This window comes from Triticum aestivum, chromosome 5A (assembly GCF_018294505.1).
Source record: "Triticum aestivum cultivar Chinese Spring chromosome 5A, IWGSC CS RefSeq v2.1, whole genome shotgun sequence".
In the NCBI taxonomy this organism is placed as follows: domain Eukaryota; kingdom Viridiplantae; phylum Streptophyta; class Magnoliopsida; order Poales; family Poaceae; genus Triticum; species Triticum aestivum.
The window spans coordinates 566,518,461-566,545,135 of record NC_057806.1 but is presented as its reverse complement, the minus strand read 5'-3'; the positions used below and the strand labels follow the sequence as shown (position 1 = coordinate 566,545,135).

The window sequence follows — 26,675 nt, the reverse complement described above, 5'->3', positions numbered from 1 at the left end:
CTAGTGGTACTGCTCGCTGCGTATGATGTGGACCGCCATGGCAAGCCTCTCATCCTTCACCGGTTCCAGCAGGCAGAGATCACCGACCTGCAGACGGTTGTCGGCAGTGAACTTACGCCACCCTCCCGAGGGGACTATCCGCCTGTGGCGCCCCTCGACGCACCATGCCTTGCTCCAATGCTCCACCCGACCTGACGGAGCATCAGTGCTTGCTTCCCGTCGGGAAGATGATGGATGGATGAAGTGTGAACTTTTAGAGAACAGAGATTCATGGGATGTGATATCTACACCCTTTTGCGACTCAAGAAAATGTACACAAACAAAGAGCTACATGATCCTAGTGCAATAACTAAGAAGTGATCCGAGATCAAGGTTTTATAACTTACTAGGGCAGAGCTCAAATTTCTCTTTCCAATGGCTGAAACATAGATGGGCGCTTGATATCGGATGGCCTTCACCTTCTCTGCAACCACCTTCTCCTGCGCCTGGGTTAAACGGGCGCTGCTGCCTAGCACAACATATCCTGATCTTTCAGAACCATCTGATGTTCCTGCAGATAAGATATTTCACATCATTTAACGTGGCTTGCACGGTGTACCGTTACATGTTGTTCTTAACAGTGATAAGCCAAACATATATACCATCGACTCTCTCGTTAGTCCTTGACAGATGACGTCAAGGCAGCTTTCGTGCTAGTTCTACCACTGTTTGAGCCAAGAACAACATCACCACCCTTGGATCTGCTGCCGCGTCTTGGTTTGGGAAGCAGATGAACCATCACCGTGAACCTTCTCTCCTCGCCCCTGTTAATTGGTTGGAGGAGGCAGATGTCCTCCTCGATGGCTGTCGCGACGAACTCTAGTCACCGCCCGTTGAGGACGTACCCGATGTTGCCTCGTCTGACATGCAAATGGGGATGCCACTTCTTCCCTCCTGGAGTGTAAGTGTGATGTTTTAGCTTTCACTGGGAAAATGCGCAGCTGCATAATGCTTCGCGATGACCTGGTTGTGCAGAGGAGATAAAAGAAAAAAATCACAAGGATTTAATACAATGTCGACGAACTGAGCTAACTGTTTGTTCCTAGTTTCAGATAAAAAGCAGGGAAACGTGTATTGATAATCTTATGGTCATGTATACTCCAGGTTTTTGTGATAACTATGCATATATTCATCTATTTTTTTCCGATAAAGGACTTTTCATTGAATAGATATATCGAGGTGATACAATCGTATTGAAAGAAAGCCCGGCCTCTGCATAGCTAGATGCGCACAGCCAAAAAGTCCAGAGCACCCTAAAAATAAAATAATTCGATACAATGCCAAGCAACAAAACGTGTCCATCCTAAGAAACGGTAGATCCTATCCGTAAATCACACCGCCATCCATGTGAGTAGAAAACCTATCTGGCCGTACGCTCCAGCCGTGTAGACGTCATCATAAAAAGATCCCTGTCCTCCGGCTTCTGTAGGATAGACCACGTACGAAGCCATTGTGAACAAACACGGATAACCTGCATAGGAGATGAGACACATTTATTATTAAAAACCACATCATTCCTGGTAAGCCACATTGCCCAGCATAAGGCCGCCGCTCCCACAAGAATATGTGCAGAAAATTGTTTATCAATACCCCGCCAACCAGTTGCCGAACATATTCTGTGCACTACGTGGTGGGTATAAATTCGAAGCTACTTGGACCATGGCCCAAACTGCCCGAGCGAACTTGGACTCAAAAAATAAGTGTTTGGTAGTCTCGTCATGTTGGCAAAAGACACATGTCTTGGACCCGTGCCAGTTTCGTCGTGTGAGGTTATCTCTAGTTAGGATGACTCCTTTGTTTAGAAACCAAAGGAATATTTTCACTCTTAAAGGGATTTTTAGCTTCCACAATTTTCTATTATCAACTGGAACATCACAATGGACCATTGCATCAAACATGGATTTGACCGAAAATCTGCCATTCTGATGCAAATTCCATTGAAAACTGTTCGGCTCATCTGACAGTTGAATGTCCTCTAGGCGAGTGAGTAATTCATCCCATAATGTCAGGCGAGTGCCCAAAAGATCCCTACGAAAAGAAATATCAGGATTTTTTGTCCTAAGACATGTTTGATCGTGACGAATTTATGTCTAACAATCCGGTACAAGCTTGGATATTGCACCATTAGTGAGCTGTTCCCTAGCCAGGGTATCTTCCCAGAAATGAATCTGAGAACCGTCCCTAACCGAGAAGGTCCCAAATTGAAAGAAGAATTCCTTGGCCTTCATGACACCACTCCAAAAATGTGAATTCCCAGGTTTCCAATGTAGTTGAGAAATGGCATTGGATCCCACATACCTGTTGCAAATGATTTCCTGCCATACTCCATTCTTAGTGAGTAGTTTATAAACCCACTTGCTGAGAAGAGCGATATCTTTAATCTCAAGGTCTTGGATTCCCAGGCCCCCCTGACTTTTAGGTCTGCATAATACGCTTCACCTAGCAAGTCGATATTTCTTGGTTTCGTTATCACACTGCCAAAAAAAGTCTAGATCTAAAGTAATCTAGCCGTTGTAGAACCCCTTTCGGCAGGTGGAAGAATGACAACATATATAAAACCATGTTGCTTAGGACGGAATTGATCAAGATCAGTCGGCCCCCATAAGACAAGAGTTTGACCTCCCAACTGGCTAATCGTTTCTCAAGTCTCTCTTCCACATGCCTCCACTCAGCGATAGTTAACCGCCGATAGTGTATGGGAATACCCAGATACCGAATCGGAAACTGCCCAAGCTGGCATCCAAAAATCTTGACATATACGGGTGCTGATTCTGCAGCATTGCCAAAGCAAAAAAGTTCGCTTTTATGAAAAATAATTTTAAGACCTGAAAGTTCCTCAAAAACACATAAGAGCAGCTTGAGATTTCGTGCCTTATCTAAATCATGATCCAAGAATAGTATCATGTCATCCGGTGCATATATTCATCTATTGTGTACGTGCTACACAAAAACCACATCCACATTTGCGCCACAATGCAGGCCGCTAATGATTTTCTGGAGAACTGCAATAAACAATTACAGCAAGGCTTTCATTGAGTAACAAGCTTTTTCTATTGGCTGGTCACAATCAGTTTGAATCATCCTTTTCTTAATATGAAGCTTGTAAACTCATCCTTTTCAATGTGCTCTGTACATGGAACAAAGTATAGAATTGGTGGGAAAAATTAAGTGTACAGAGCAAATAGAAATGCTCTTGGAGCAAACCAATGAATGTTCATGGGTAGTGGCGGGGCTACGCACAAGCAAAACTCAATGGCCAGCCCAACCTACAGCTAAAACAGTGGGTGTCGGGGCAAAGTTAGCTCAAAACGTAAAATTTTCGGACTTCCCTTCAGCTTAACCAATTCTGGCCCACCCAACAAACTGTGCATAGCTCCGCCACTACATGGGACAACTGACGGTTTATTAGTTCACAAAATTAAAATCATTGAGAACGAATGAAAACTATTAGTTGGACAAATCAAAAGAACAAAAAGGAAATGATTGGCTCCATTTACATATCACGAATAAACAAACAGTAAAATCACCCAGCGCAGAATAGGAATCACCAGAGAGGCTTGTGGCCCATGGACATTGCTCTTCATCATTTGAACAACTAGCAGAGGAATTTCAGGCTGAATTTCAGCAATAAGAGCATCAATTCCTACTTCATCTTCTTCATCAAGTCGGCACCTACTTGACAATATATAGCAAACTTCAGAGGGAGTTTCCTCGTGATCAGACCGGATAGATCCATATTCAGATGGACTGTCTTGTGTCTTCTCCTATCAATAATTTCAACAGTAAAATAGTATTGCGAAAAAGTAATTGCAGTATGGCATTTGTACTAGCAAAATTCAGCAGCTGAGGGTTAATTGTGTACTATCAACCTTGTTGACTCAACCTCTATCATTCGTTCAAAGAGGCAGAGATCGCCCTTCTTAACACGATTGCCACAGACAAACTGACACAAAGAAAGGTTGCGTCCCCTTCCATCAGGTCTGATGCAGAATTTGCATGGCCAAGCCTTGCTCTTCCCTCTTTTAATCAGGTAATACCTAAGGATTACAGTTGTAAACCGAGACGTGAATATAATGTCATCCAATTGCTTCATAAATATCCTTCAGAGGTTTGTTACAATTAACAGTGTTGAAAATAAAGATATTTAGAGAGGTGTATGTAGCTACAAGCATTTAGCAATACATACAGAATTCAAACCAAACGTGCCAGTTTAGGATAGTGGTTCACATTGGTCTTCTTCTTCATCACCACAAGCACAGGGATTTTAGGTCAAATATTTGCGATAAACGCGTTGATTCCATCCTCCTGTTCTTTTGTAAGATGGCATCGCCCTGCTAAGACATAATCCTTTGAGAGCACCTGAAGATCATCCAACTCAATAGACTCGCCTTCGGACAGACTATCTTCTGCTGTAAGAAGATTCAAGAGAGATCAACATGTAGTAATTAAACGCTAGTCACCAAATAATACGAGTACACAACTAAACCTGATGATTCATCTTATAAAGAAGAATTTACTCTTTTTTTGCGGGAGATAAAGAAGAATTTACTGCAGGCGTCTTTCCTGATTTTCTACCATCTGAATCTAAAGCGCCATCAAAGGAACTGCTCGAATATCAGCACAATATGTGCTCCCTTTTTCGACATGAGTAGGATTTTTCATCCCGGCAGCCAGATCCTCTCCTCGCCATCAGAATCGAAGATGGTAACCTTGAAGCAAGAGATTCCAAGGTTTTGGAACATCAAATAACAGTTTTCTTGTATCTGATTGGCACGAACAACCGCCTTCCAGTCAGAATGCAGGACTGATCTGTTCATCTTCTTGGCAACTCCAACAACATACATCTGACCATTAGGGGCTTCTAGTTGGATCGTCCCAGAGATCTTTCCCCCGAAATGGTCAACAAGACGCTCCGGTATGACCTGCAGCAAGCAGCAGTGGTGGAACCAAGGCCCAAAACAAATCATGCAAACTCGAGAAGATTGAGAGGCAGCACAATACTGTACTAGGAATGAAAAGATATTGAGTCAAAACACCATGCTTTCTTTAAAGTTACCACGCATCTGCATGATGAACCTGACTCTATTCCAGCTGCACTCGACTCACAAGGATTGCTCATCTCAACTGGGGCCTTCCTGCAAGATGGACCGTAGACATAGATCATGCCAGATGGAAGTATATATTCAGACTTTTGCTTGCATACAAAATTCACGTTGATCCCGACATAACGGAAGGTTACTAATGCTGCTCTAGAAACTTTCTGGTTGTTTAGGAACAAAAAGAAAACATCAAGACTACAAAGAAAGTAACCGCTAAGATCCCTACCACATAAACAGAGATAAAATCCCTACCATGTGAATCCCAAAGAAACTTTCTGGGCTCGCATGCACACATGATCCCTGTTTCAGACCACACACAAAGCCAAGAAGGGAAACGAAGAAGAAGACCAAGCTTATAGCATCATTTTTTTTGAATCAGAGGCAAAAGATTTGCCTCATATATTAAATAAGGAGGAGAAAGAGTTTGTTACAATACACACTCATGTTACAGCATGACAATTATTATCGTGATAAAAAAGACCCTAGTTTCTTTGCCCCAGCTTTGATCCAAAGGTTTGCCTCGTCGACAATGATGTTGAGCAAGATTTGCGGAGGTGCGCTCTTTTGCCTGAACACCCATGCGTTGCGCTCATTCCAGATGACCCATGACACTAGCATGGTAATCGATGCCTTTACTTTTCCGTCGGTGGTGCCCGTGGTGCATGTGCTCGTCCACCAGGCCTGAACGGAGTCGAACAAGTGCCATGCGGACATGTCCATGTCGTGGATGCGAAATTTGTGAATAGCTATGTTCCAAAGCCTGATAGTGAAGCGGCATCTGAAGAAAAGATGAGGGCCACATTCCTGCACCCGTTGGCACAAGGGGCAAGGGCCACAGTTAGGCCATCCTCGCTTCTCCAATCTGTCAGCAGTCCAGATCCTATCCTGAAGTGTGAGCCAAGCAAAGAACTTGACTTTCGGTGGGGCCCAAGCCTTCCAAACCATTTGGTCCATGGGGGAGAGGACCAAGCCCAAAAACTGTGCCCTGTAAGCGGAGGTCGCGGAGTAGTGCCCAAATTCCATGTGCTTCCATAGGATGTCATCCTCAGTGAGCTCATCCAGGTGCACCTCGTGCGGTAGCATCCAAAGGGTGAAGAATTGTGCAACATGCTCGATGGAAACCGATGTGGGCGGTCTGATTTTGAGGATCCACGCGTTATCCTTGAGGGCCTCCCGTACCTTCCAGTGCTTCCGGGAGGAAGTCTCATAAATGAGCGGAGCAATGTCCTTGGGCTTGCGGCCAAGGAGCCAAGGGGAGTCCCAAAATGGAGTCTTCGCATCGTTCCCGACCGTGATGGTGGTACAGGCGTAGAAAAAGTTGAGGTCTTCCTCATCGCACAAGTTCCCACTCCCGGCCCACAACTTTGTGGGATCCTTCCACTCGTACCAAGGCCACCGCAAATGCAACGCCCGCGCGAACTTGTTGTTGTTGAGGACCCCAAGTCCACCATAGGCGAGCGGCCGTCTGACAACATCCCAATTGACCTTGCACTTTGCCCCGGATGTCGTATCCAACCCCGACCATAGGAAGGCCCGCTCAAGCTTTTCGATGTTTTGCAGAATGGTGGGTTGTATGACAAGTGGCATGATGATGTAGATCACTTGGGAAGCGAGGACTGACTTAACGAGGGCCGCGCGGGCAATGGTGGTGATGTTTTGGCCGTCATATCTAGTCAGTCTGCTTGCCACTTTATCGACAAAAAATTGTAGATCGGCGAGCTTCAGCTTCCACATAGATAGCAGGAGTCCCAAGTAGCGGAGCGGAAAGGAAGCCTTGATAGCCGGTAGCCCTTGTGTGATATGGCCCAAGTCAAGGTTGCCGCACCGAACGGGGACCATCGAGCTTTTACGGAAGTTTGTGCATAGGCCGGTGACTTCACCAAAACCTCGCAGAATGGCCGCGAGGTTGTTCACATCTCTTTTGATCAGCGCTACAAACACAGCCGCATCATCCGCATATCGAGAGGTTCGCACCATGACCCCTCTCCCTCGAACCTTGTGGAGAAGGCCCTTCCTTGTCGCCACATCAAGGATTTGTTATTTATGAAGGGAACTGCAGCCTAGAGGTTGTCCACTTGAGCGTGCACTTCATGCAAGCTTAATGGCTACTCCCTCCGTCCGAAAAAGCTTGTCCCTCAAATAGATATATCTAGCATCAAGTTATTGCTAGATACATCCATTTGAAGAACAAGCTTGGATAAGTTTTGTTAGAATAGTATGTGTACAGGACGTAGAGTCCATGTTGTATACGGGCCTTGAGCCGTTTCCTAGTCTGTATATGATCTCTGTCGTGTCCTATCATGTAACCGATCTCTGGTCGATTCATGCAATATAAATATACGACAAGGTGATCCCAAGGGACATTAAGCCTGAATCAATCGATCTCTTGTTCGTTACATGGTATCAGAGCCTTCTCTTCTTCATCGCATCTAAATGTCTCTCGTTCCCTTCAGCGTATCCTCAGGAGCTTCTTCCTCAACTGCCCAGCCCATGACGACCCTCGGCGACAACTTGTGCGAGAAGCTTGGGCGCGACAACTTCCTTCTTTGGAAGGCGACGGTCCTGCCCCCGATCCGTGGCGCACAGCTAGATGGATATCTCGACAGAACGCTCGAAGCTCCGGCCAAGACTCTTGAAGTCCAGAAGGCCGACAAATCTGGCACCGAGACGGTGCCCAACCCCGAGTACGCTCGCTGGATAGCCGAAGATCAGCAGGTTCTTGGCTCGCTACTGACCTCTCTGTCGCGTGAAGTTCTGACTCAAGTCGTCTCCATGAAGACATCCGCACAGGTCTGGTCAGCCCTTGAGGAGATGTACTCCTCTGTCTCTCGGTCACGAATTATCCAACTTCGGACCCTGTTCGCTGGCACTCGGAAGAACGAGATGACCGCCACCGCGTACTTCACGAAGATGCGGGGCAATGCGGACGAACTTACAACAGCAGGAAAGAAGATGGAATACGATGATCTCATCTCTCAAATCCTTGCTGGATTGGATGCAGAATATAATCGTTTTGTCTCATCCATTGCCGCTAGAACCGATGCCTATTCCTTGAGTGAAATTTATGCTTAGTTCATTGTCTTTGAAGCGCGCCTGGAGTCACAAAATTCTGGGTCACAGCAGTATAATTCGTTGGCAAATCTTGCTGCACGAGGAGGACATGGCAAAGGAAATCGTGGAGGCAAAAACAATGGTGGCGGTCACCGTGGTTGCTACGGCAACAACAACCGCGGAGGCTACAACAACAACAACTACGGCACCAACTACAACCACGGGAAAAACAGCTACCCCCACAATAATCGCGGTGGAGGACGACCAGGACCAGCAGGAGGAGCGAACCTTCCCCGAGGTGAAAGGCCTACTTGCCAGATTTGTGGTAAGGTTGGCCATCCAGCTCATAAGTGCTGGTATCGTTTTGACCCAAATTATATGTCATTGAAGAGAGATGTGGTGGAGCAGCCACTACTTCATATGGAGTTGACTCAAATTGGTACTTTGATACCGGAGCAACTGATCATATTACAGGGGAGCTCGACAAGCTGACAACACGTACTCGCTACAACGGTCCTGAACAAGTTCATACAGCTAATGGTGCAGGTATGCCTATTAGTCACATCGGTCATGCAGTCGTTAATTCTTTTGATCATACTCGAAATTTTCATCTTAACGACATACTTCATGTTCCCCAAGCCACCAAAAGCCTAGTTTCTGCTAGTCATTTTGCTTCTGATAACAATACTATTGTGGAAACTCACCCTCGTTCTTTTTTCGTTAAGGACCCAACAACGAAGGAAATTCTTCTGCATGGCCCATGTGAGCGTGGTCTTTATCCATTGAAATCGCCTCGCTCACCTCCTTCCTCCAGTATTCAAGTTTTTGGTGCTTCAAGGACGTCTCTAACAAGATGGCATGATCGACTTGGTCATCCAGCCTCTCCAATAGTCCAATAAGTCCTTAAGAAGTATAATTTACCATGTTCCGTTGAGTCTACTAGTGAGTCCGTGTGTGATTCTTGTCAAAAGGCTAAAAGTCATCAACTTCCGTATCCTAGGTCTTCAAGTATATCTAGTGCTTCTTTAGAGCTAGTATTTTCTGATGTTTGGGGTCAAGCACCCGAGTCTGTTAGTAGAAATAAGTATTATGTAAGCTTCATCGATGATTATAGTAAATTTACCTGGATATATCTCTTACGGAACAAGTCCGATGTGTTTCAATGCTTTCATGATTTTCAACATTTAGTTGAGCAACTTTTTAACACCAAAATCATAGCTATGCAAACTGACTGGGGTGGTGAGTATCACAAACTCAACTCCTTTTTTCAACGTATCGGCATTACTCATCATGTTTCATGTCCACATGCACATCAACAAAACGGTTCCGCCGAGAGAAAGCATCGTCATATTGTTTGAGGTTGGACTTGCATTGCTTGCTCATGCCTCTATGCCTCTTAAGTTCTGGGATGAAGCATTTCTTTCCGCTGTCTATCTTATTAATCATGTTCCTAGTCGGGTCATCAATATGCTTTCTCCCCTTGAACGACTCTTTGATGAAAAACCTGATTATTCTTCTCTTCGCGTTTTTGGTTGTGCATGTTGGCCCAATCTTCAACCATATAACACTCGAAAATTAGCTTTCCGCTCTATTCGGTGTGCTTTCCTAGGCTACAGTAACAAACACAAAGGATACAAGTGTCTTGATATTTCCTCTGGCCGTATATATATCTCCCGTGATGTCGTTTTTGATGAATCTGTTTTCCCTTTTGCCCAACTTCATCCCAATGCCGGAGCCCGTCTTAGAGCCGAGATTCTTCTTTTACCTTCTAACCTTCAAAATCCTACGAGTGCTGATCAAGGGGGTGATGATTTGCATGCTCATGTGACTAATCCTACTAATGAACCTGATGGTTGTGTTGACAGTACTAATGAACAGGCAAAACGTCAGCAAAATTTGATGCAAAGTGTCTCCGGTGGCAATGATTTTATGTGTAGAGCACATGGCACGGAGAGCGAGGTAGACTGCAGGGGATCACCGGCGAGATCGCGCGCGTCTGAACCTACAGCGTCGGGATCGTGCGCCCCTGCAGAACCTGCAGCTGCGGGATCCTATCTCTCTGCAGGTAGGCTGGAAAACCAGGCGCCCATGCTCAGTCACCAGCAGCCGCGTATTGTGCATGGGGCCAGCCCATCCCATGCCCAACCGAGCATGCCCATGCATGAGAATCGTGGGGCAGGTGCATCTCCTGCACGTATGCCCTCAGAATCATGCGCTGATCAGTCCTCCTCGGATGAAGAGGTTGGATCTTCCGTGGCTTCTTCTGTCCAGGAGATTGTCCAACCTGTACAACTGTTGTTACACGTTCACGCAACAATATTTTCAGACCCAAGGTAATTACAGATGGACGAGTTAGGTGGTGCAATGTGTGCACGACAGGTGAACCAAGCAGTATCACCGAAGCTTTTCAGGATAAAAATTGGAAGGAAGCTATGGATGAGGAATATTCGGCATTGATGAAAAATAATACTTGGCACCTTGTCCGTGCTCAGAAGGGTGCAAATATTATAGATTGCAAGTCGGTCTACAAAATAAAAAGGAAAGCTGATGGAGAGATTGATAGATACAAAGCACGACTGGTTGCAAAAGGATTCAAACAAAGATATGGGATTCATTATGAAGACACATTTAGTCCAGTTGTGAAAGCAGCAACAATTCGGTTGATTCTTGCCGTAGTTGTGTCCAACAATTGGAGTCTTCGTCAACTAGATGTGAAGAACGCGTTTCTCCATGGTATTCTAGAAGAGACTGTGTATATGAGGCAACCTCCAGGGTATGAAGATCCGACTAGGAGACAACATGTATGTAAATTGGATAAAGCTCTCTATGGCCTGAAACAGGCTCCTCGAGCATGGTTTTCTAGACTCAGCTCAAAACTAATGGCTCTAGGATTTTCCTCTTCACGGGCGGACACATCATTGTTCTTCATAAATCAAGGTGGGGTTACAATGTATCTTCTTATTTATGTGGATGACATCATAGTCACAAGTTCGTCCGATTCTGCAGTTAGCGCCTTGCTCAAAGATCCGCAACGTGATTTTTCTCTTAAAGATTTGGGAAATCTCCATTATTTTCTTGGCATTGAGGTGAAAAGGAAAGATAATGGGATATTGTTGACACAAGAGAAATATGCTAATGACCTTCTGAAGCAAGTTGCCATGCAACACTGCAAGCCATCGGATACACCACTCTCAGTTTCAGAAAAATTATCAATTGAAGATGGTGACCGGCTGAGTGATGATGATGGATCCAGATATAGAAGTATAGTGGGAGCATTGCAGTACTTGACCTTGACAAGACCAGATATTGCTTTTGCTGTGAACAAAGTTTGTCAGTTTCTTCATTCACCCACTAGCATAGATTGGACTGCAGTTAAGAGAATTCTGCGATATGTTAGGGGTACGGTTGGAGTAGGACTAAAAATTACAAATTCCAAGTCTACTCTTGTCAGTGCCTTCTCAGATGCAGATTGGGCTGGTAGTCCTGATGATCGTAGATCCACCGGTGGTTTTGTTGTATATTTTGGTGAAAATCTTGTTTTTGGAGTGCATGAAAGCAGGCAACGGTGTCAAGGTCAAGCACTGAAGCGGAGTACAAATCCCTAGCCAATGCAACGTCTGAGATCATTTGGATCCAAACACTTCTCAAGGAGCTCAGAGTCAATCGGCCTAGGGCAGCATGTCTGTGGTGTGACAATCTTGGAACAACATATCTCTTGGCTAACCCAATATTTCATGCTCGGACTAAACATATTGAGGTTGATTATCACTTTGTTAGAGAGAGAGTTGCAGACAGGCTTCTTGAGATCAGATTCATTCCCTCCGGCGACCAGGTAGCGGATGGCTTCACGAAAGCACTTGCTACTAGACAGTTAGAAGTATTCAAGCGCAATCTTAACTTATACAAGTTATGATGGAGGGGGGTGTTAGAATAGTATGTGTACACGATGTAGAGTCCATGTTGTATACGGGCCTTGAGCCGTTTCCTAGTCTGTATATGATCTCTGTCGTGTCCTATCATGTAACCGATCTCTGGTCGATTCATGCAATATAAATATACGGCAAGGTGATCCCAAGGGACATTAAGCCTGAATCAATCGATCTCTTGTTCGTTACATGGTATCAGAGCCTTCTCTTCTTCATCGCATCTAAATGTCTCTCGTTCCCTTCAGCGTATCCTCAGGAGCTTCTTCCTCAACTGCCCAGCCCATGACGACCCTCGGCGACAACTTGTGCGAGAAGCTTGGGCGCGACAACTTCCTTCTTTGGAAGGCGACGGTCCTGCCCCCGATCCGTGGCGCACAGCTAGATGGATATCTCGACAGAACGCTCGAAGCTCCGGCCAAGACTCTTGAAGTCCAGAAGGCCGACAAATCTGGCACCGAGACGGTGCCCAACCCCGAGTACGCTCGCTGGATAGCCGAAGATCAGCAGGTTCTTGGCTCGCTACTGACCTCTCTGTCGCGTGAAGTTCTGACTCAAGTCGTCTCCATGAAGACATCCGCACAGGTCTGGTCAGCCCTTGAGGAGATGTACTCCTCTGTCTCTCGGTCACGAATTATCCAACTTCGGACCCTGTTCGCTGGCACTCGGAAGAACGAGATGACCGCCACCGCGTACTTCACGAAGATGCGGGGCAATGCGGACGAACTTACAACAGCAGGAAAGAAGATGGAATACGATGATCTCATCTCTCAAATCCTTGCTGGATTGGATGCAGAATATAATCGTTTTGTCTCATCCATTGCCGCTAGAACCGATGCCTATTCCTTGAGTGAAATTTATGCTTAGTTCATTGTCTTTGAAGCGCGCCTGGAGTCACAAAATTCTGGGTCACAGCAGTATAATTCGTTGGCAAATCTTGTTGCACGAGGAGGACATGGCAAAGGAAATCGTGGAGGCAAAAACAATGGTGGCGGTCACCGTGGTTGCTACGGCAACAACAACCGCGGAGGCTACAACAACAACAACTACGGCACCAACTACAACCACGGGAAAAACAGCTACCCCCACAATAATCGCGGTGGAGGACGACCAGGACCAGCAAGAGGAGCGAACCTTCCCCGAGGTGAAAGGCCTACTTGCCAGATTTGTGGTAAGGTTGGCCATCCAGCTCATAAGTGCTGGTATCGTTTTGACCCAAATTATATGTCACTGAAGAGAGATGTGGTGGAGCAGCCACTACTTCATATGGAGTTGACTCAAATTGGTACTTTGATACCGGAGCAACTGATCATATTACAGGGGAGCTCGACAAGCTGACAACACGTACTCGCTACAACGGTCCTGAACAAGTTCATACAGCTAATGGTGCAGGTATGCCTATTAGTCACATCGGTCATGCAGTCGTTAATTCTTTTGATCATACTCGAAATTTTCATCTTAACGACATACTTCATGTTCCCCAAGCCACCAAAAGCCTAGTTTCTGCTAGTCATTTTGCTTCTGATAACAATACTATTGTGGAAACTCACCCTCGTTCTTTTTTCGTTAAGGACCCAACAACGAAGGAAATTCTTCTGCACGGCCCATGTGAGCGTGGTCTTTATCCATTGAAATCGCCTCGCTCACCTCCTTCCTCCGGTATTCAAGTTTTTGGTGCTTCAAGGCCGTCTCTAACAAGATGGCATGATCGACTTGGTCATCCAGCCTCTCCAATAGTCAAACAAGTCCTTAAGAAGTATAATTTACCATGTTCCGTTGAGTCTACTAGTGAGTCCGTGTTTGATTCTTGTCAAAAGGCTAAAAGTCATCAACTTCCGTATCCTAGGTCTTCAAGTATATCTAGTGCTCCTTTAGAGCTAGTATTTTCTGATGTTTGGGGTCAAGCACCCGAGTCTGTTAGTCGAAATAAGTATTATGTAAGCTTCATCGATGATTATAGTAAATTTACTTGGATATATCTCTTACGGAACAAGTCCGATGTGTTTCAATGCTTTCATGATTTTCAACATTTAGTTGAGCGACTTTTTAACACCAAAATCATAGCTATGCAAACTGACTGGGGTGGTGAGTACCACAAACTCAACTCCTTTTTTCAACGTATCGGCATTACTCATCATGTTTCATGTCCACATGCACACCAACAAAACGGTTCCGCCGAGAGAAAGCATCGTCATATTGTTGAGGTTGGACTTGCATTGCTTGCTCATGCCTCTATGCCTCTTAAGTTCTGGGATGAAGCATTTCTTTCCGCTGTCTATCTTATTAATCGTGTTCCTAGTCGGGTCATCAATATGCTTTCTCCCCTTGAACGACTCTTTGATGAAAAAACTGATTATTCTTCTCTTCGTGTTTTTGGTTGTGCATGTTGGCCCAATCTTCGACCATATAACACTCGAAAATTAGCTTTCCGCTCTATTCGGTGTGCTTTCCTAGGCTATAGTAACAAACACAAAGGATACAAGTGTCTTGATATTTCCTCTGGCCGTATATATATCTCCCGTGATGTCGTTTTTGATGAATCTGTTTTCCCTTTTGCCCAACTACATCCCAATGCCGGAGCCCGTCTTAGAGCCGAGATTCTTCTTTTACCTTCTAACCTTCAAAACCCTACGAGTGCTGATCAAGGGGGTGATGATTTGCATGCTCATGTGACTAATCCTACTAATGAACCTGATGGTTGTGTTGACAGTACTAATGAACAGGCAAAACGTCAGCAAAATTTGATGCAAAGTGTCTCCGGTGGCAATGATTTTATGTGTAGAGCACATGGCACGGAGAGCGAGGTAGACTGCAGGGGATCACCGGCGAGATCGCGCGCGTCTGAACCTACAGCGTCGGGATCGTGCGCCCCTGCAGAACCTGCAGCTGCGGGATCCTATCTCTCTGCAGGTAGGCTGGAAAACCAGGCGCCCATGCTCAGTCACCAGCAGCCGCGTATTGTGCATGGGGCCAGCCCATCCCATGCCCAACCGAGCATGCCCATGCATGAGAATCGTGGGGCAGGTGCATCTCCTGCACGTATGCCCTCAGAATCATGCGCTGATCAGTCCTCCTCGGATGAAGAGGTTGGATCTTCCGTGGCTTCTTCTGTCCAGGAAATTGTCCAACCTGTACAACTGTTGTTACACGTTCACGCAACAATATTTTCAGACCCAAGGTAATTACAGATGGACGAGTTAGGTGGTGCAATGTGTGCACGACAGGTGAACCAAGCAGTATCACCGAAGCTTTTCAGGATAAAAATTGGAAGGAAGCTATGGATGAGGAATATTCGGCATTGATGAAAAATAATACTTGGCACCTTGTTCGTGCTCAGAAGGGTGCAAATATTATAGATTGCAAGTCGGTCTACAAAATAAAAAGGAAAGCTGATGAAGAGATTGATAGATACAAAGCACGACTGGTTGCAAAAGGATTCAAACAAAGATATGGGATTGATTATGAAGACACATTTAGTCCAGTTGTGAAAGCAGCAACAATTCGGTTGATTCTTGCCATAGCTGTGTCCAACAATTGGAGTCTTCGTCAACTAGATGTGAAGAACGCGTTTCTCCATGGTGTTCTAGAAGAGACTGTGTATATGAGGCAACCTCCAGGGTATGAAGATCCGACTAGGAGACAACATGTATGTAAATTGGATAAAGCTCTCTATGGCCTGAAACAGGCTCCTCGAGCATGGTTTTCTAGACTCAGCTCAAAACTAATGGCTCTAGGATTTTCCTCTTCACGGGCGAACACATCATTGTTCTTCATAAATCAAGGTGGGATTACAATGTATCTTCTTATTTATGTGGATGACATCATAGTCACAAGTTCGTCCGATTCTGCAGTTAGCGCCTTGCTCAAAGATCCGCAACGTGATTTTTCTCTTAATGATTTGGGAAATCTCCATTATTTTCTTGGCATTGAGGTGAAAAGGAAAGATAATGGGATATTGTTGACACAAGAGAAATATGCTAATGACCTTCTGAAGCAAGTTGTGATGCAACACTGCAAGCCATCGGATACACCACTCTCAGCTTCAGAAAAATTATCAATTGAAGATGGTGACCGGCTGAGTGATGATGATGGATCCAGATATAGAAGTATAGTGGGAGCATTGCAGTACTTGACCTTGACAAGACCAGATATTGCTTTTGCTGTGAACAAAGTTTGTCAGTTTCTTCATTCACCCACTAGCGTACATTGGCTGCAGTTAAGAGAATTCTGCGATATGTTAGGGGTACGGTTGGAGTAGGACTAAAAATTACAAATTCCAAGTCTACTCTTGTCAGTGCCTTCTCAGATGCAGATTGGGCTGGTAGTCCTGATGATCGTAGATCCACCGGTGGTTTTGCTGTATGTTTTGGTGAAAATCTTGTTTCTTGGAGTGCATGAAAGCAGGCAACGGTGTCAAGGTCAAGCACTGAAGCGGAGTACAAATCCCTAGCCAATGCAACGTCTGAGATCATTTGGATCCAAACACTTCTCAAGGAGCTCAGAGTCAATCGGCCTAGGGCAGCATGTCTGTGGTGTGACAATCTTGGAGCAACATATCTCTTGGCTAACCCAATATATCATGCTCGGACTAAACATATTGAGGTTGATTATCACTTTGTTAGAGAGAGAGTTGCAGACAGGCTTCTTGAGATCAGATTCATTCCCTCCGGCGACCAGGTAGCGGATGGCTTCACGAAAGCACTTGCTACTAGACAGTTAGAAGTATTCAAGCGCAATCTTAACTTATACAAGTTATGATTGAGGGGGTGTGTTAGAATAGTATGTGTACACGACGTAGAGTCCATGTTGTATACGGGCCTTGAGCCGTTTCCTAGTCTGTATATGATCTCTGTCGTGTCTTATCATGTAACCGATCTCTGATCGATCCATGCAATATAAATATACGGCAAGGTGATCCCAAAGGACATTAAGCCTGAATCAATCGATTTCTTGTTTGTTACAATTTTTTTCAGACGGAGGGAGTACGTATTAACGAAGGAATTTGCCACGCTCATGTCCGTTACAATGTTCACCCTTCCACATTCCGTCGTGGGCATTTCACCAAGCACCTGGCGGGCAGACACGGCGAGCGAGGCATGGTGGCCGCCGGTAGCAAAGGCGCAACGCCCGCGGTGCTTCGTCCCCGCTAGAGGAACCGTCACCGGTACGGTGGTCGAGTTTTCCGGCCGAGGTGCGGCCGCTGGCGCGACTGGCTTTGGGCACGGCGACGGCCGACCCATGGCGGCTTCGCGGGTTGTAGTACTGTTGGTGGGAGACGGCGGTGGCTGTTGGTGACAGCAAGGCGGGGAGTTGGCCCGCCGGCAGCGGCGTGACCAGCGCCGCCGCAGAGAGGAGCCTGACGCCATGCATGTACACGTGGACGTGCTGCCAGGCCAGGCCAGGCCAAGACGGTAAACGATGAGAAGTCTAGGGAGCGCCCAGGCGCTGCGAGGTGCTAGCGAGCGAGCGACTCTCCTGTGGCATTGTAGGCCTGATCAAGTTGCATGCGAAGCTGCACGTCCTGATCTGTTAAACGGACAAGGATGGCCTTATATGTAGCTGACTCCCGGCAGATAATGACCACGCCATGCATATATTTGGTGGTTCATGTGTGCTGCTCACGTATGTGTTGACCCTCTGGTTGGATAATAAGGATGGCAATAGCCAACCAATTAGCTATACCAAACCGTCCGGCCATGTGCATGTCAATATGCGACATGGGCTTACCCCTAAAAAAGGTGTGTGTACTTGTAAAACTAGATGTTACCCCCCGCGTTGCTGCGGGGTTTTTTTAGCACACAATGATAGAAGTTAAATTCAATAAAATTGTGGTACAAATATTTAATAGTAGTAATAACCAAAAAATAGATAGTGGTAAAGAAGTGACAAAAGAAATTGAAACATGTCTTAGTTAGATTGCTTAACATTTCTTGGTTAGAGGAGGCAAGAATTTCACATATTTTTCTTGAGTATACCAATTAGATTCGTAGCTAAGTTTGTATGATATGCATCTATCTCTTAGCTAGGGTCCATTGGCTACGTAGCTTAGGGTAATTAGCAAGGAACTAATCATGCATGCGTGCGCATGCTAGTACCAGCGACGACATACACGGACGACGTAATAGTAGTGGTATGCAAGCAAGCGTAGCGCTCTCGCTGGTGAGGCTGATGGAGATCCTGGCGAGCGTTGCGACCTCTTGCGCCGCCGCGCGCAAGTGCTGACGCGCCCTTGCCACGGAGCCGCCCTTCCTTCTCTGCCGCTGGCTAGGGGGCGCCTGCCAATGCTCCTCCCTTTCGGCTTCCTTGTTCGGGAGCAGCGCCACGGTTGGGAAGGTCCGCCTGGCTCGAGCTTCGTCCACGCGCCGCTGTAGGTGCTCTGCCCCGGCCGTTCCTTGAACGGCTCCTTCGTGCAGGCCTCGCCAGCCTCTTCGACGACCACGTCATGCATGCCACTCGCGTCGGCGTCCTCCTCGAGTGCTTCGACGACGGTGATGAGTCGGAGCCTGGCGTCTACGGCCGCCCCGTCTGCAAATTGCTCTCCGACGCCAGCCACATACTCAAGGAGAAAAGAACATAGGTGTATCGGTGTTTTTCCTTTCCGCTAGGCCTGGTTCTTCCACTTCTTGGACAGGAGTGTGCGCGTGCCTGTACCGGACGCCGGCAGAACCTCGGCAGGAAGACAACGGGGACTACGGAACACACGAAAAAAAAAAACTCGGGTCAGCGGCACACCAGATAAACGTCGCGGTGCTTGGCTGCAATTGGGAAGAACAAATCCGACCACCACGAGCTTGAGGCCGTCTACATCGGCAAGGATTAAGCGACAATCGTCAGTTAGGTGTGAAGGTCCCCGGGAGCTTCCCAAGATGATGGACGCAAACAACTCGACGCACATGGGGCAGCGGGCGCTCGGCTCGAACAGGTTGATCCACAGTTATATCAAGGAGAGATTGGAAGAGGAGAAGACATGCTTCCAATGGAAGGGGAAATGACTCCAATGAACACACGTAATGGTCGGTATTAAAATGGTTGCATTGATAGACGCTTAGTGGCCAACGTGGATGCATGGGAAAGATCGTTCCTATTCTGCCGATGGAGAGAAAAATCGGTTCACACCTGAGAGTAAGAGAGAGATCAGATGGAATGCATGAGTTGGTGAAAAATTGCTGACATGGCACAAAGCTGAGGTGGATAACCTGCATGTTGAGAGAATGTCTTGTAGTGGAAAGCAACTTCTTAAGAATGGTAGATATCGTCCACAAGTCACGTGCTAGCACTAACACGTTCCATCAATGCATTTTTTGTTGCTTGTGCATGTATTTATTATTTGCCTGTCAAGCACGCATATATGAGCCTGATTGATAAAATGTGACAAAAACTCATCAAATTGCTTGTGCATGCAAATAACATTGCTTTGTATTTATTATTTGCTTGTCAAGCACACATATATGAGCCTGATTGATAAAATGTGACAAAAACTCATCAAACAAAGGAATGGAGAGATTCCAAACTTACCGGCAAAGGAAGTAGCTCCCCGTGTCCGCGCCTGGTAGGCCGTGAGCGCTGCCTCCAGTCTCGCGACAGAGCAATGCTACACTTACGTAAATAATGTTACGTGTTTTACGTAAAGTGCAACGTGGCTAATTAGTATTGGAGAAGGGGGAAGAAGGGGCCCCACCCACCTGAAAATCAAGGGAGGCCGAAGTTAATTAGTTAGGCAGTTTACGTTAGTCTTCGTAGGCCTTACATAGATGTAGGATTATTGCTCGCGACATGACCCTGCATGGCATGCTCCCTTTGCAGCGCCAGCAGGGCAGCCCCATGCTAGGCCTGCAGCTGTTGGATGTGGTTCTCCCGCTCGGACATCCACTCCTCCAAACGACGGATCGTCCTTCAAGTTGAAGTAGATGAACCTGAGAGGAACACCCACTGCCTGCTTGATGAGGACGTATATCATATGCAGCCCAAGCACTGCCCAAAAGTCCTCTTCATGCCAATCGTCGTCTCCATAGATCTGCAAGACAACAAGAGAAGAGAGGTCTTAGAACTCTTCTGGTCAACATGAGCCAGAAACTCTTCTACTAGTTACTAGTGAGCTCCATCTGCAAGAGTGAAGACGGACAATGAGAAAACAGAGAGAAAAATGCATTGTTGCCCTGTGAAGAGAACTTGTTGAGGAGGGATTAGATTATTCTTTTTGCATTTGGACCCCCAAACGCCGAGGAGGTGCGGAGGAGCCTCGGTGTGAGGTGTGCATGGGCTCGGCCTCTTTTGAGCGTGTTGGTGGTGCGACCAAGCAGTGCTTGTTGCGTGTGTGCATGAAAACGAAAGAGGAGGAGCCCGAGGGGAAACTCTTGCTTGTGGGAGGAGAAGGAATCGGAGGGAGATGAGCCTACATTGGAGGAGAGAAACGAATGCAGGCTAGGATTACGAGCTCATGATGGGGCGCCTTAAATAGGCCAACAGGGCCTGTTCATGCTATCAAAACATGGACGTCGTCGACGTGGAGCTCTAGATGGGGCGTCGTACAGTGGTGGTGGTGACCTAGGTAGGGGATGATCACTAGTGGTGGGCTGGGCCTAAGGCTGCTGAAGTTGCCTGTTGGGCTGGTAAGTGATCTCCGTCCCTCAATAGTTATTTCGATTGAATAAAGTCTTGTGTTCTTAAAAAAAAGGAAAACCAACAATATGTTCTTTTTGTCAACCAACTTACATGATTCTTACTAATCACATCACAATTGTTGATAACGTGCTTTCTTCTCAGTTTTCATTGATCAACATCTTGCAGGTCTCCATTGATCAACATATTGATCAACATCTTCTCAGTTTTCATTGATCAACATCTTCTCAGTTATCCAAGACTCTGAATACCAAAGCTATGTCCTCTGCAGGTCTTCATGGCTGGAATGTTGTTAGTAAGTGGGCCGTTCGTGTATTACCGGAAAAGGGAAGCAAGTCTAATGCAAGAGGTTTCAAGAATCCCGACAACCCTCCTAGGTTTTAGAACAGACCAGTTAAGGGATTTGACCGGTCGCTCGTGATGATTCTTCATGCCATTTTGGTTTTGCTGTATACCTTTTGCCATTGTAAGGGCATCTCCAAGCAGACCCATAAATCTCCCGCAACTGTTTGGATCGGGCTGTTTGGACCGCGAAAGCCATTTAAAACCGATCTGTATCGGCCCGCGAAGCGGTCCGGACGCGATTTCTCCCGTAAATTGGAGAGAAGTAGGGGAGGTTTGCAGGAGTCCGGACCACTTCCAAGACCGCTTCTTATCACCTTGGCCCACCAAAAAAATCCTCGCCCCTCCCGTGCGCGCTCCCACCCGGCGCCAGCTGCCCGCATTCATGCCGCTGCAGAGCGTGCCGCTCCGCGTTGAAGACGGCTCAGGGCAGACGCGACCTTTCACTGCATCCGTCATTTCCATTAACCTCGTGTTGAAGCCGAGAAACCTACTTCGACCACACGTCCGTTCATAAGCAGACCGGCATTAAACGCAACGCCGACCGAGCTCCTCCAGTCCTCCCTCTATTTAAACGATGGCATGCGTCGGGCAAGAAGCACACCCCTACGCCGCTCCCCCATCTCCTTCTTCATCATTTTCTCCACCCTTTCGATGGCATCCGACGGGCAGGAAGAGACTTTCTCTGACATAAAAGCCGGCATGATGGCCAGCCGAGCCCGGCGGATACAAGCGAGGCAGCTTGCTGCTTCACCTCCCTCCCCTAGGTCAAAGGAGCAAGTTGTCGCTCCAATCCGGCGCTTGATTCAGCAACTCGCCACTCCAAGCCAGCTCGCGGAGGAGTGGCGAGTTGCTGCAGGCCGGCGCAGCCGCTCCTCCAGTACCTACGACCGCGCCATCTGCCGTCGACGCGCGCATAGCCACGCCATGTAGACAAAGAAAGAAGGCGGTGCGTAGAGGAGATCGATGAGTCGGTGGCCAGCGCATCCACTTCCACGTCCACTGGAGACTTCGAGGGAAGTAGAACACGGGAGCCCGTCATTACTTGGGTCCCAGGAAGGCCACCGCCGACGCGTCGCCGGCTTTGCAAGCCGGTGACGTGCTCGGTTTCTTGTTTATCTTAGACCACCCTGGCCTGGGCGTCCACGGAAGCACCCTTCCCCTCCGGCTGAAGCACCCTCTTCACGACACTCCGATGAGCGGCGCAGCCGGACATGGGGAAGATACGAGGGAAGAATATGCCTCCGGGACTCCCGGCAGTCCGGTGACAAAGGGATCCGCCGCGGCTGGTCCTAGACTAGTGTAGTGTATACGTGTCGCGGGAGTGAAGCTTTGCGCGACCATACGTGCACATAGTTTTAACTTTTTAGTTATTTTTTTTCCAAAATGTGACAATTTGCCTTCGGTTTGTATGAAATCTGGTCGAGTTTGCATGAAATCTGACCGTGTTTGCACGAATTTCGTCCGGTTAGTTTGAGTTGTTGTGAAAATATATGCGGCTAGCTGTTGGTTGGCTGGTTCCTCCCTGTCTGCGAATGGATCCGGGGTTTTTTTTCGCGGGTTGCCCTTGGAAATGCCCTAATGCATCTTCTCTACAAATGTACCTGCAGAGGAAGCTTCTGACAGAAGCAGAAACCACAGTAGGTAGCCTTCTTACATTGTGCTGCCTTGGATTGAATTCATGAACCGAAACCTATGTAACAAATTGTGCTTTTTCTTCATCATACCAGCAGATTTCCTTGACCGAGTAAGAACGCTTTGGGTCTCAGCTTCATTGCGGAAGTCGGGTTGTCATTAACCGGTATGTTAGCCTTCAGATTCCATTTTGCTCGGATCATCAAAGCACCAAAAAAAAAGGCAGACCGGTGCATGTAGCTCCCGCTTGCGCAGGATCCGGAAAAGGATCCGACTACTTTGGATCTTTTGTACGCAGCATTTTGCTGCATTTCCGCAAAAGGCTGTTTTCAGTACCACTGCGCCAAGGCTCCCCTTCATCATCACAGCAGCAAAAGCCATGTAAAATCGTTTTCAGCTGAAACTTGATCCCATCTACTGGCATCAACATCTACTGGCACTAACATCCTGAGAAAAGACTCTGACCAATGGGGACTAACATACTTGGGGATTTCTATTTAGAACAACAAGCAAGGGCCTACTGAATGAACTGATAATCTGGCACTTGTAAGCGACAATGGCGCTACACAAGTAATCTCGGGGCCTAAGATCCAGAGATGGAACAAAAACACGAAATAGAGTCGGATAGAATAGCATATCATAACCAACCTTGAGCTCTATCAGTTAGTTCATCTCCAGTTCACAACCACCAGCCCAGCCTCACATAATAAGAAGGCATACATGCATACACTGCTGAAAATAAAATGCAGAGCTTCACAACCACCCTTCCGAGCATCAAAGCTACTACCTAATTACTACAGAAATGTCGATAATATACGCTATTCGACGCGCATCCGTCCATCGCATCTCGGTCATGAGTACGGTTATATAATTAGATGTGCCACCTAGTTCGTTAAAACAGCCCCACAAACTACGCCCTCTGCACTCGGTACACCGCTGTCATGAGGTTAAAGAGGCAGGACGGCGCGATCGCGAACCAGGTGAAGAAAGCCATGGAGGTGGAGGCCATGAAGCTCGGGCAGTGGTTCTCCGAGCACATCATCAGGTCGTCGTTGATGAGAACGGTGATGCCTGCCGATCCGCTCGCTGCAGCGAAGGTCAGTGCTCCCGTGACCTGCAGATGAACATGAGAAGATACTTTGCTTGTTCATGTATGTGGAACATTTTTAGTGTAGGGATTCCACAGGGAACAACAGATGGCTGTTTGCTTTGAGGTGCCTGCGAAAATGTGTGACTTACCCAGTCCCCAATGGAATATATGGTGGTAGCTCGAGGAGTCCGGAAGGCGCGCTTGACAAGAAGTGCGTAGACGTCAACGGCGGCCAGAGCGAGGCTCCACAGGCATTGCAAGGCCTCTGCTGTTACGAGGAGGCTGCTCAAAAGAAGAACAGTGAGTTTAGTAATCGATCCCCTGTTCCAAGTTCTGAAAGCAACATCCTAAGTGAAAAAAAAATATCTAATTGCATCAAAGAAATAAGATAAAATACACTGCATGCTACTTTTGTTTCGTGTGGTTGTCAATGCTATCCCCAACACTGGCTAAATGTTGCTCTTAATATGGTCTCCTCCAAGTAGTATGAATATATTTTGTCAGTGTTCATTAATCACACTGTTCTGAATTCCGACAGCCAGAATGCTAACAAAACCTATCGGCGAATCGAATGAAGACAGCTGAGATGATATCACAGAGAACATGAGTATGTCACCATCTGATTTGCATTGCCTCTTTCAGGATGTCAGACTAATCATAAAACACTGGATGCACGATATGTATGTATGCACAATACACGATTGACCATTACAATCACACTATTCCGAATATCCATAACCAGAATGGTTGAGTGTGAAGCAAACTTATCAGCATGCCCACTGAAATGCTCTGTAGCGAATGCCCAGGAAACTAGGCATGCAAGCATCAAACTAGGGAGCAAAAAAGAAAGAAGGCTCAAGCTCATTGCTGTATCCAAGAAGACAGCTGAGTTGATACCAGAGAACATGGCCGTGTCAACAGCTAATTGCATTGCCTCTTTCAGGATGCCGAGCCAAATCAAAGGGCGTAAAAGTATCGAAATGCTGCGAACAGATACGAGCATCTGTCTTTGGAGGATTAAGAAAGCACCCAATAATAACTTATAGTGGAAACTCCGCGGTATTTGCAAGTTGGAATATGTGCTTGTATGATTCCTTCAGCTTGGATGTGAAATACTACTTAGTAGTAATCAGCACTTTACAAAAAAAGAAAATAGTACTCTTACTTGCTAGTCCTGATCACTGCCTAGTCCATTTTAGATGGCATGGTGTTGTACAACTAAGTTTAAGAAGTGGTTCTTGTTTGGTGAATTGGCATGATGCTAAAATTCCCTGTTCATGCTTGCTAGTATGTGTCAACAGGAACCCTGAACCTAAAATCATCCCAATTTTGTTACTCTATGGTACTAAGATCAAAAGGCGTTCAAGGGAAGATAAAAATCATCCCAATTTCAACCATGTGCAGAAGTACTACTAACAGGTGAGCAGACAGAGTCTACAAATTTGGCCAGCTAATATGAATGAATCCCTGAATTCTTTCTTAGCTGAAAATGAAAATGAGAAAACCCCAGCTCACAGGGCATCTGTTCCAAAATCCCCAACGAGGGATCGATCTGCTTTCAGAGCTAAAGAAGAAATGGCAGCCGGGCCGTGGATCGAGACCCTAGGGGGGTTGGGGGGAGAAAGAAGATGCGGAGTGGGAGGGAGCACTGACCGGAAGGCGGTGACCTCGTTGAAGTCGTCGGTGGAGGCCATGAAGCCGATGGCGGCGGCCGCGAGGAGCGCCTGCGCGAGGCGGGTGCCGAGCCCCCAGCGCGTCCCCGGCGCCCCCATCAGGTCCACCATCACCACCCCGGGCGGCGGCGCGTTCGCGTTCGCGTCCTCCACCTCCGCCGCCGCAGCCGGAGCCGGAGCCGGGGCCACCGCCTGCCCCTGTCCCTCTGCCGCCGCAGCCGGGGCCACCGGCTGTATCTCTCCCTCTGCCGCCGGAGCCGGGGCCGGGGCCGGAGGTGGAGCTGGAGCCGGAGCCGGGGGCGGGGGCGGGCCCTGTCCCTGCGGCTGCGCCTGTGCCGCAGCATCCGGAACGGGAGGCGGCGGAGCGGGGTGGACGACCGGATGGCTGGCCCGCGGGAGCTGGACGGCGCCGCCGTGCGCGAGCCACCCAAAAAAGTTCTGCATTGCGCGCTGGCTGAGCTAGAGGAGATGAGAGCCACCACGCGGCCGGCCGGCGGGCCGGGGTTTTGGGGGATTTATGCGGGGAGGAGGAGCAGGGCCGGCAGGAGCACGAGCGCGTAGGCCCCGCCGCCGCCAAGGTGGTTTCTTTCTCGCTCTCGCTCTCACTCTCGGTCAGTGAGAGTGAAGTGACCTCGCTCACTTGCTCTGGCTCGGTTGGTTCGTACACTCTGCGCGTGGGGCCGGCCTTGAGTTTCTTCTCCCAGGCAGCTTCCGAGAAGCTCACCTCTCCTTCACGCCTAGGGCAGGCAAGCAAAACCGTGTTCGACCATGGACATACATATGCCTCGCACCAAGGCAAAGGCCAAACAAGGCAATGCCATACGGCAGCACGATGGATCCACATAGAAAACTCTCTCAATGCTTACATGTGCACTTTGTCTCCTTGTTTCCCTTTTTTCCTTCTTTGATTGATTGACTTCCCTTTCCCACACCATGTTTCTATATTCAAATTTCAAAGAAGTAACTAATGTGTTTTTTTCGAATAAGTAACTACTCAACCTGCAAAACTAAATAAAGTAACTACTTCCCCCGTCCCATAATACAATACGTTTTTGCAGCTTGAGCTTGCAAAAACATCTTGTGTTATGAGACGAAGGGAATAACAATCATCCGCAACCCGGAATTGTTCAACCTACTTTTCTTCCACCACAAAAAGCTGTCTATTATGCCTACGACTGATAAGGTCCACGCGGTTTTCGAACCT

The 26,675-nt window shown here is 47.3% G+C and overlaps 1 protein-coding gene, 2 non-coding genes and 1 pseudogene across 3 annotated transcripts; 2 read left to right on the top strand and 2 right to left on the bottom strand.

The window, feature by feature from the left end:
- On the bottom strand, positions 1-7,115 carry LOC123101561 (uncharacterized; annotated as a pseudogene).
- A 972-nt stretch (positions 7,116-8,087) lies between these two features.
- On the top strand, positions 8,088-8,216 carry LOC123109251 (small nucleolar RNA Z247). The gene has a single exon (XR_006452532.1). It is a non-coding gene; the product is annotated as a small nucleolar RNA Z247 (small nucleolar RNA).
- Positions 8,217-12,856: 4,640 nt separating this feature from the next.
- LOC123109250 (small nucleolar RNA Z247) lies at positions 12,857-12,985 on the top strand. Its single transcript, XR_006452531.1, has one exon. It is a non-coding gene; the product is annotated as a small nucleolar RNA Z247 (small nucleolar RNA).
- Positions 12,986-23,348: 10,363 nt separating this feature from the next.
- Positions 23,349-25,775, bottom strand: LOC123104825 (CASP-like protein 5A3; the record flags this gene model as incomplete). Its single annotated transcript, XM_044526733.1, is given in 3 exon segments — positions 23,349-23,822; positions 23,948-24,080; positions 25,452-25,775. Coding segments are annotated over 3 exon segments (661 nt in total), but the record flags the coding sequence as incomplete, so codon positions are not given.
- Positions 25,776-26,675: the final 900 nt, after the last annotated feature.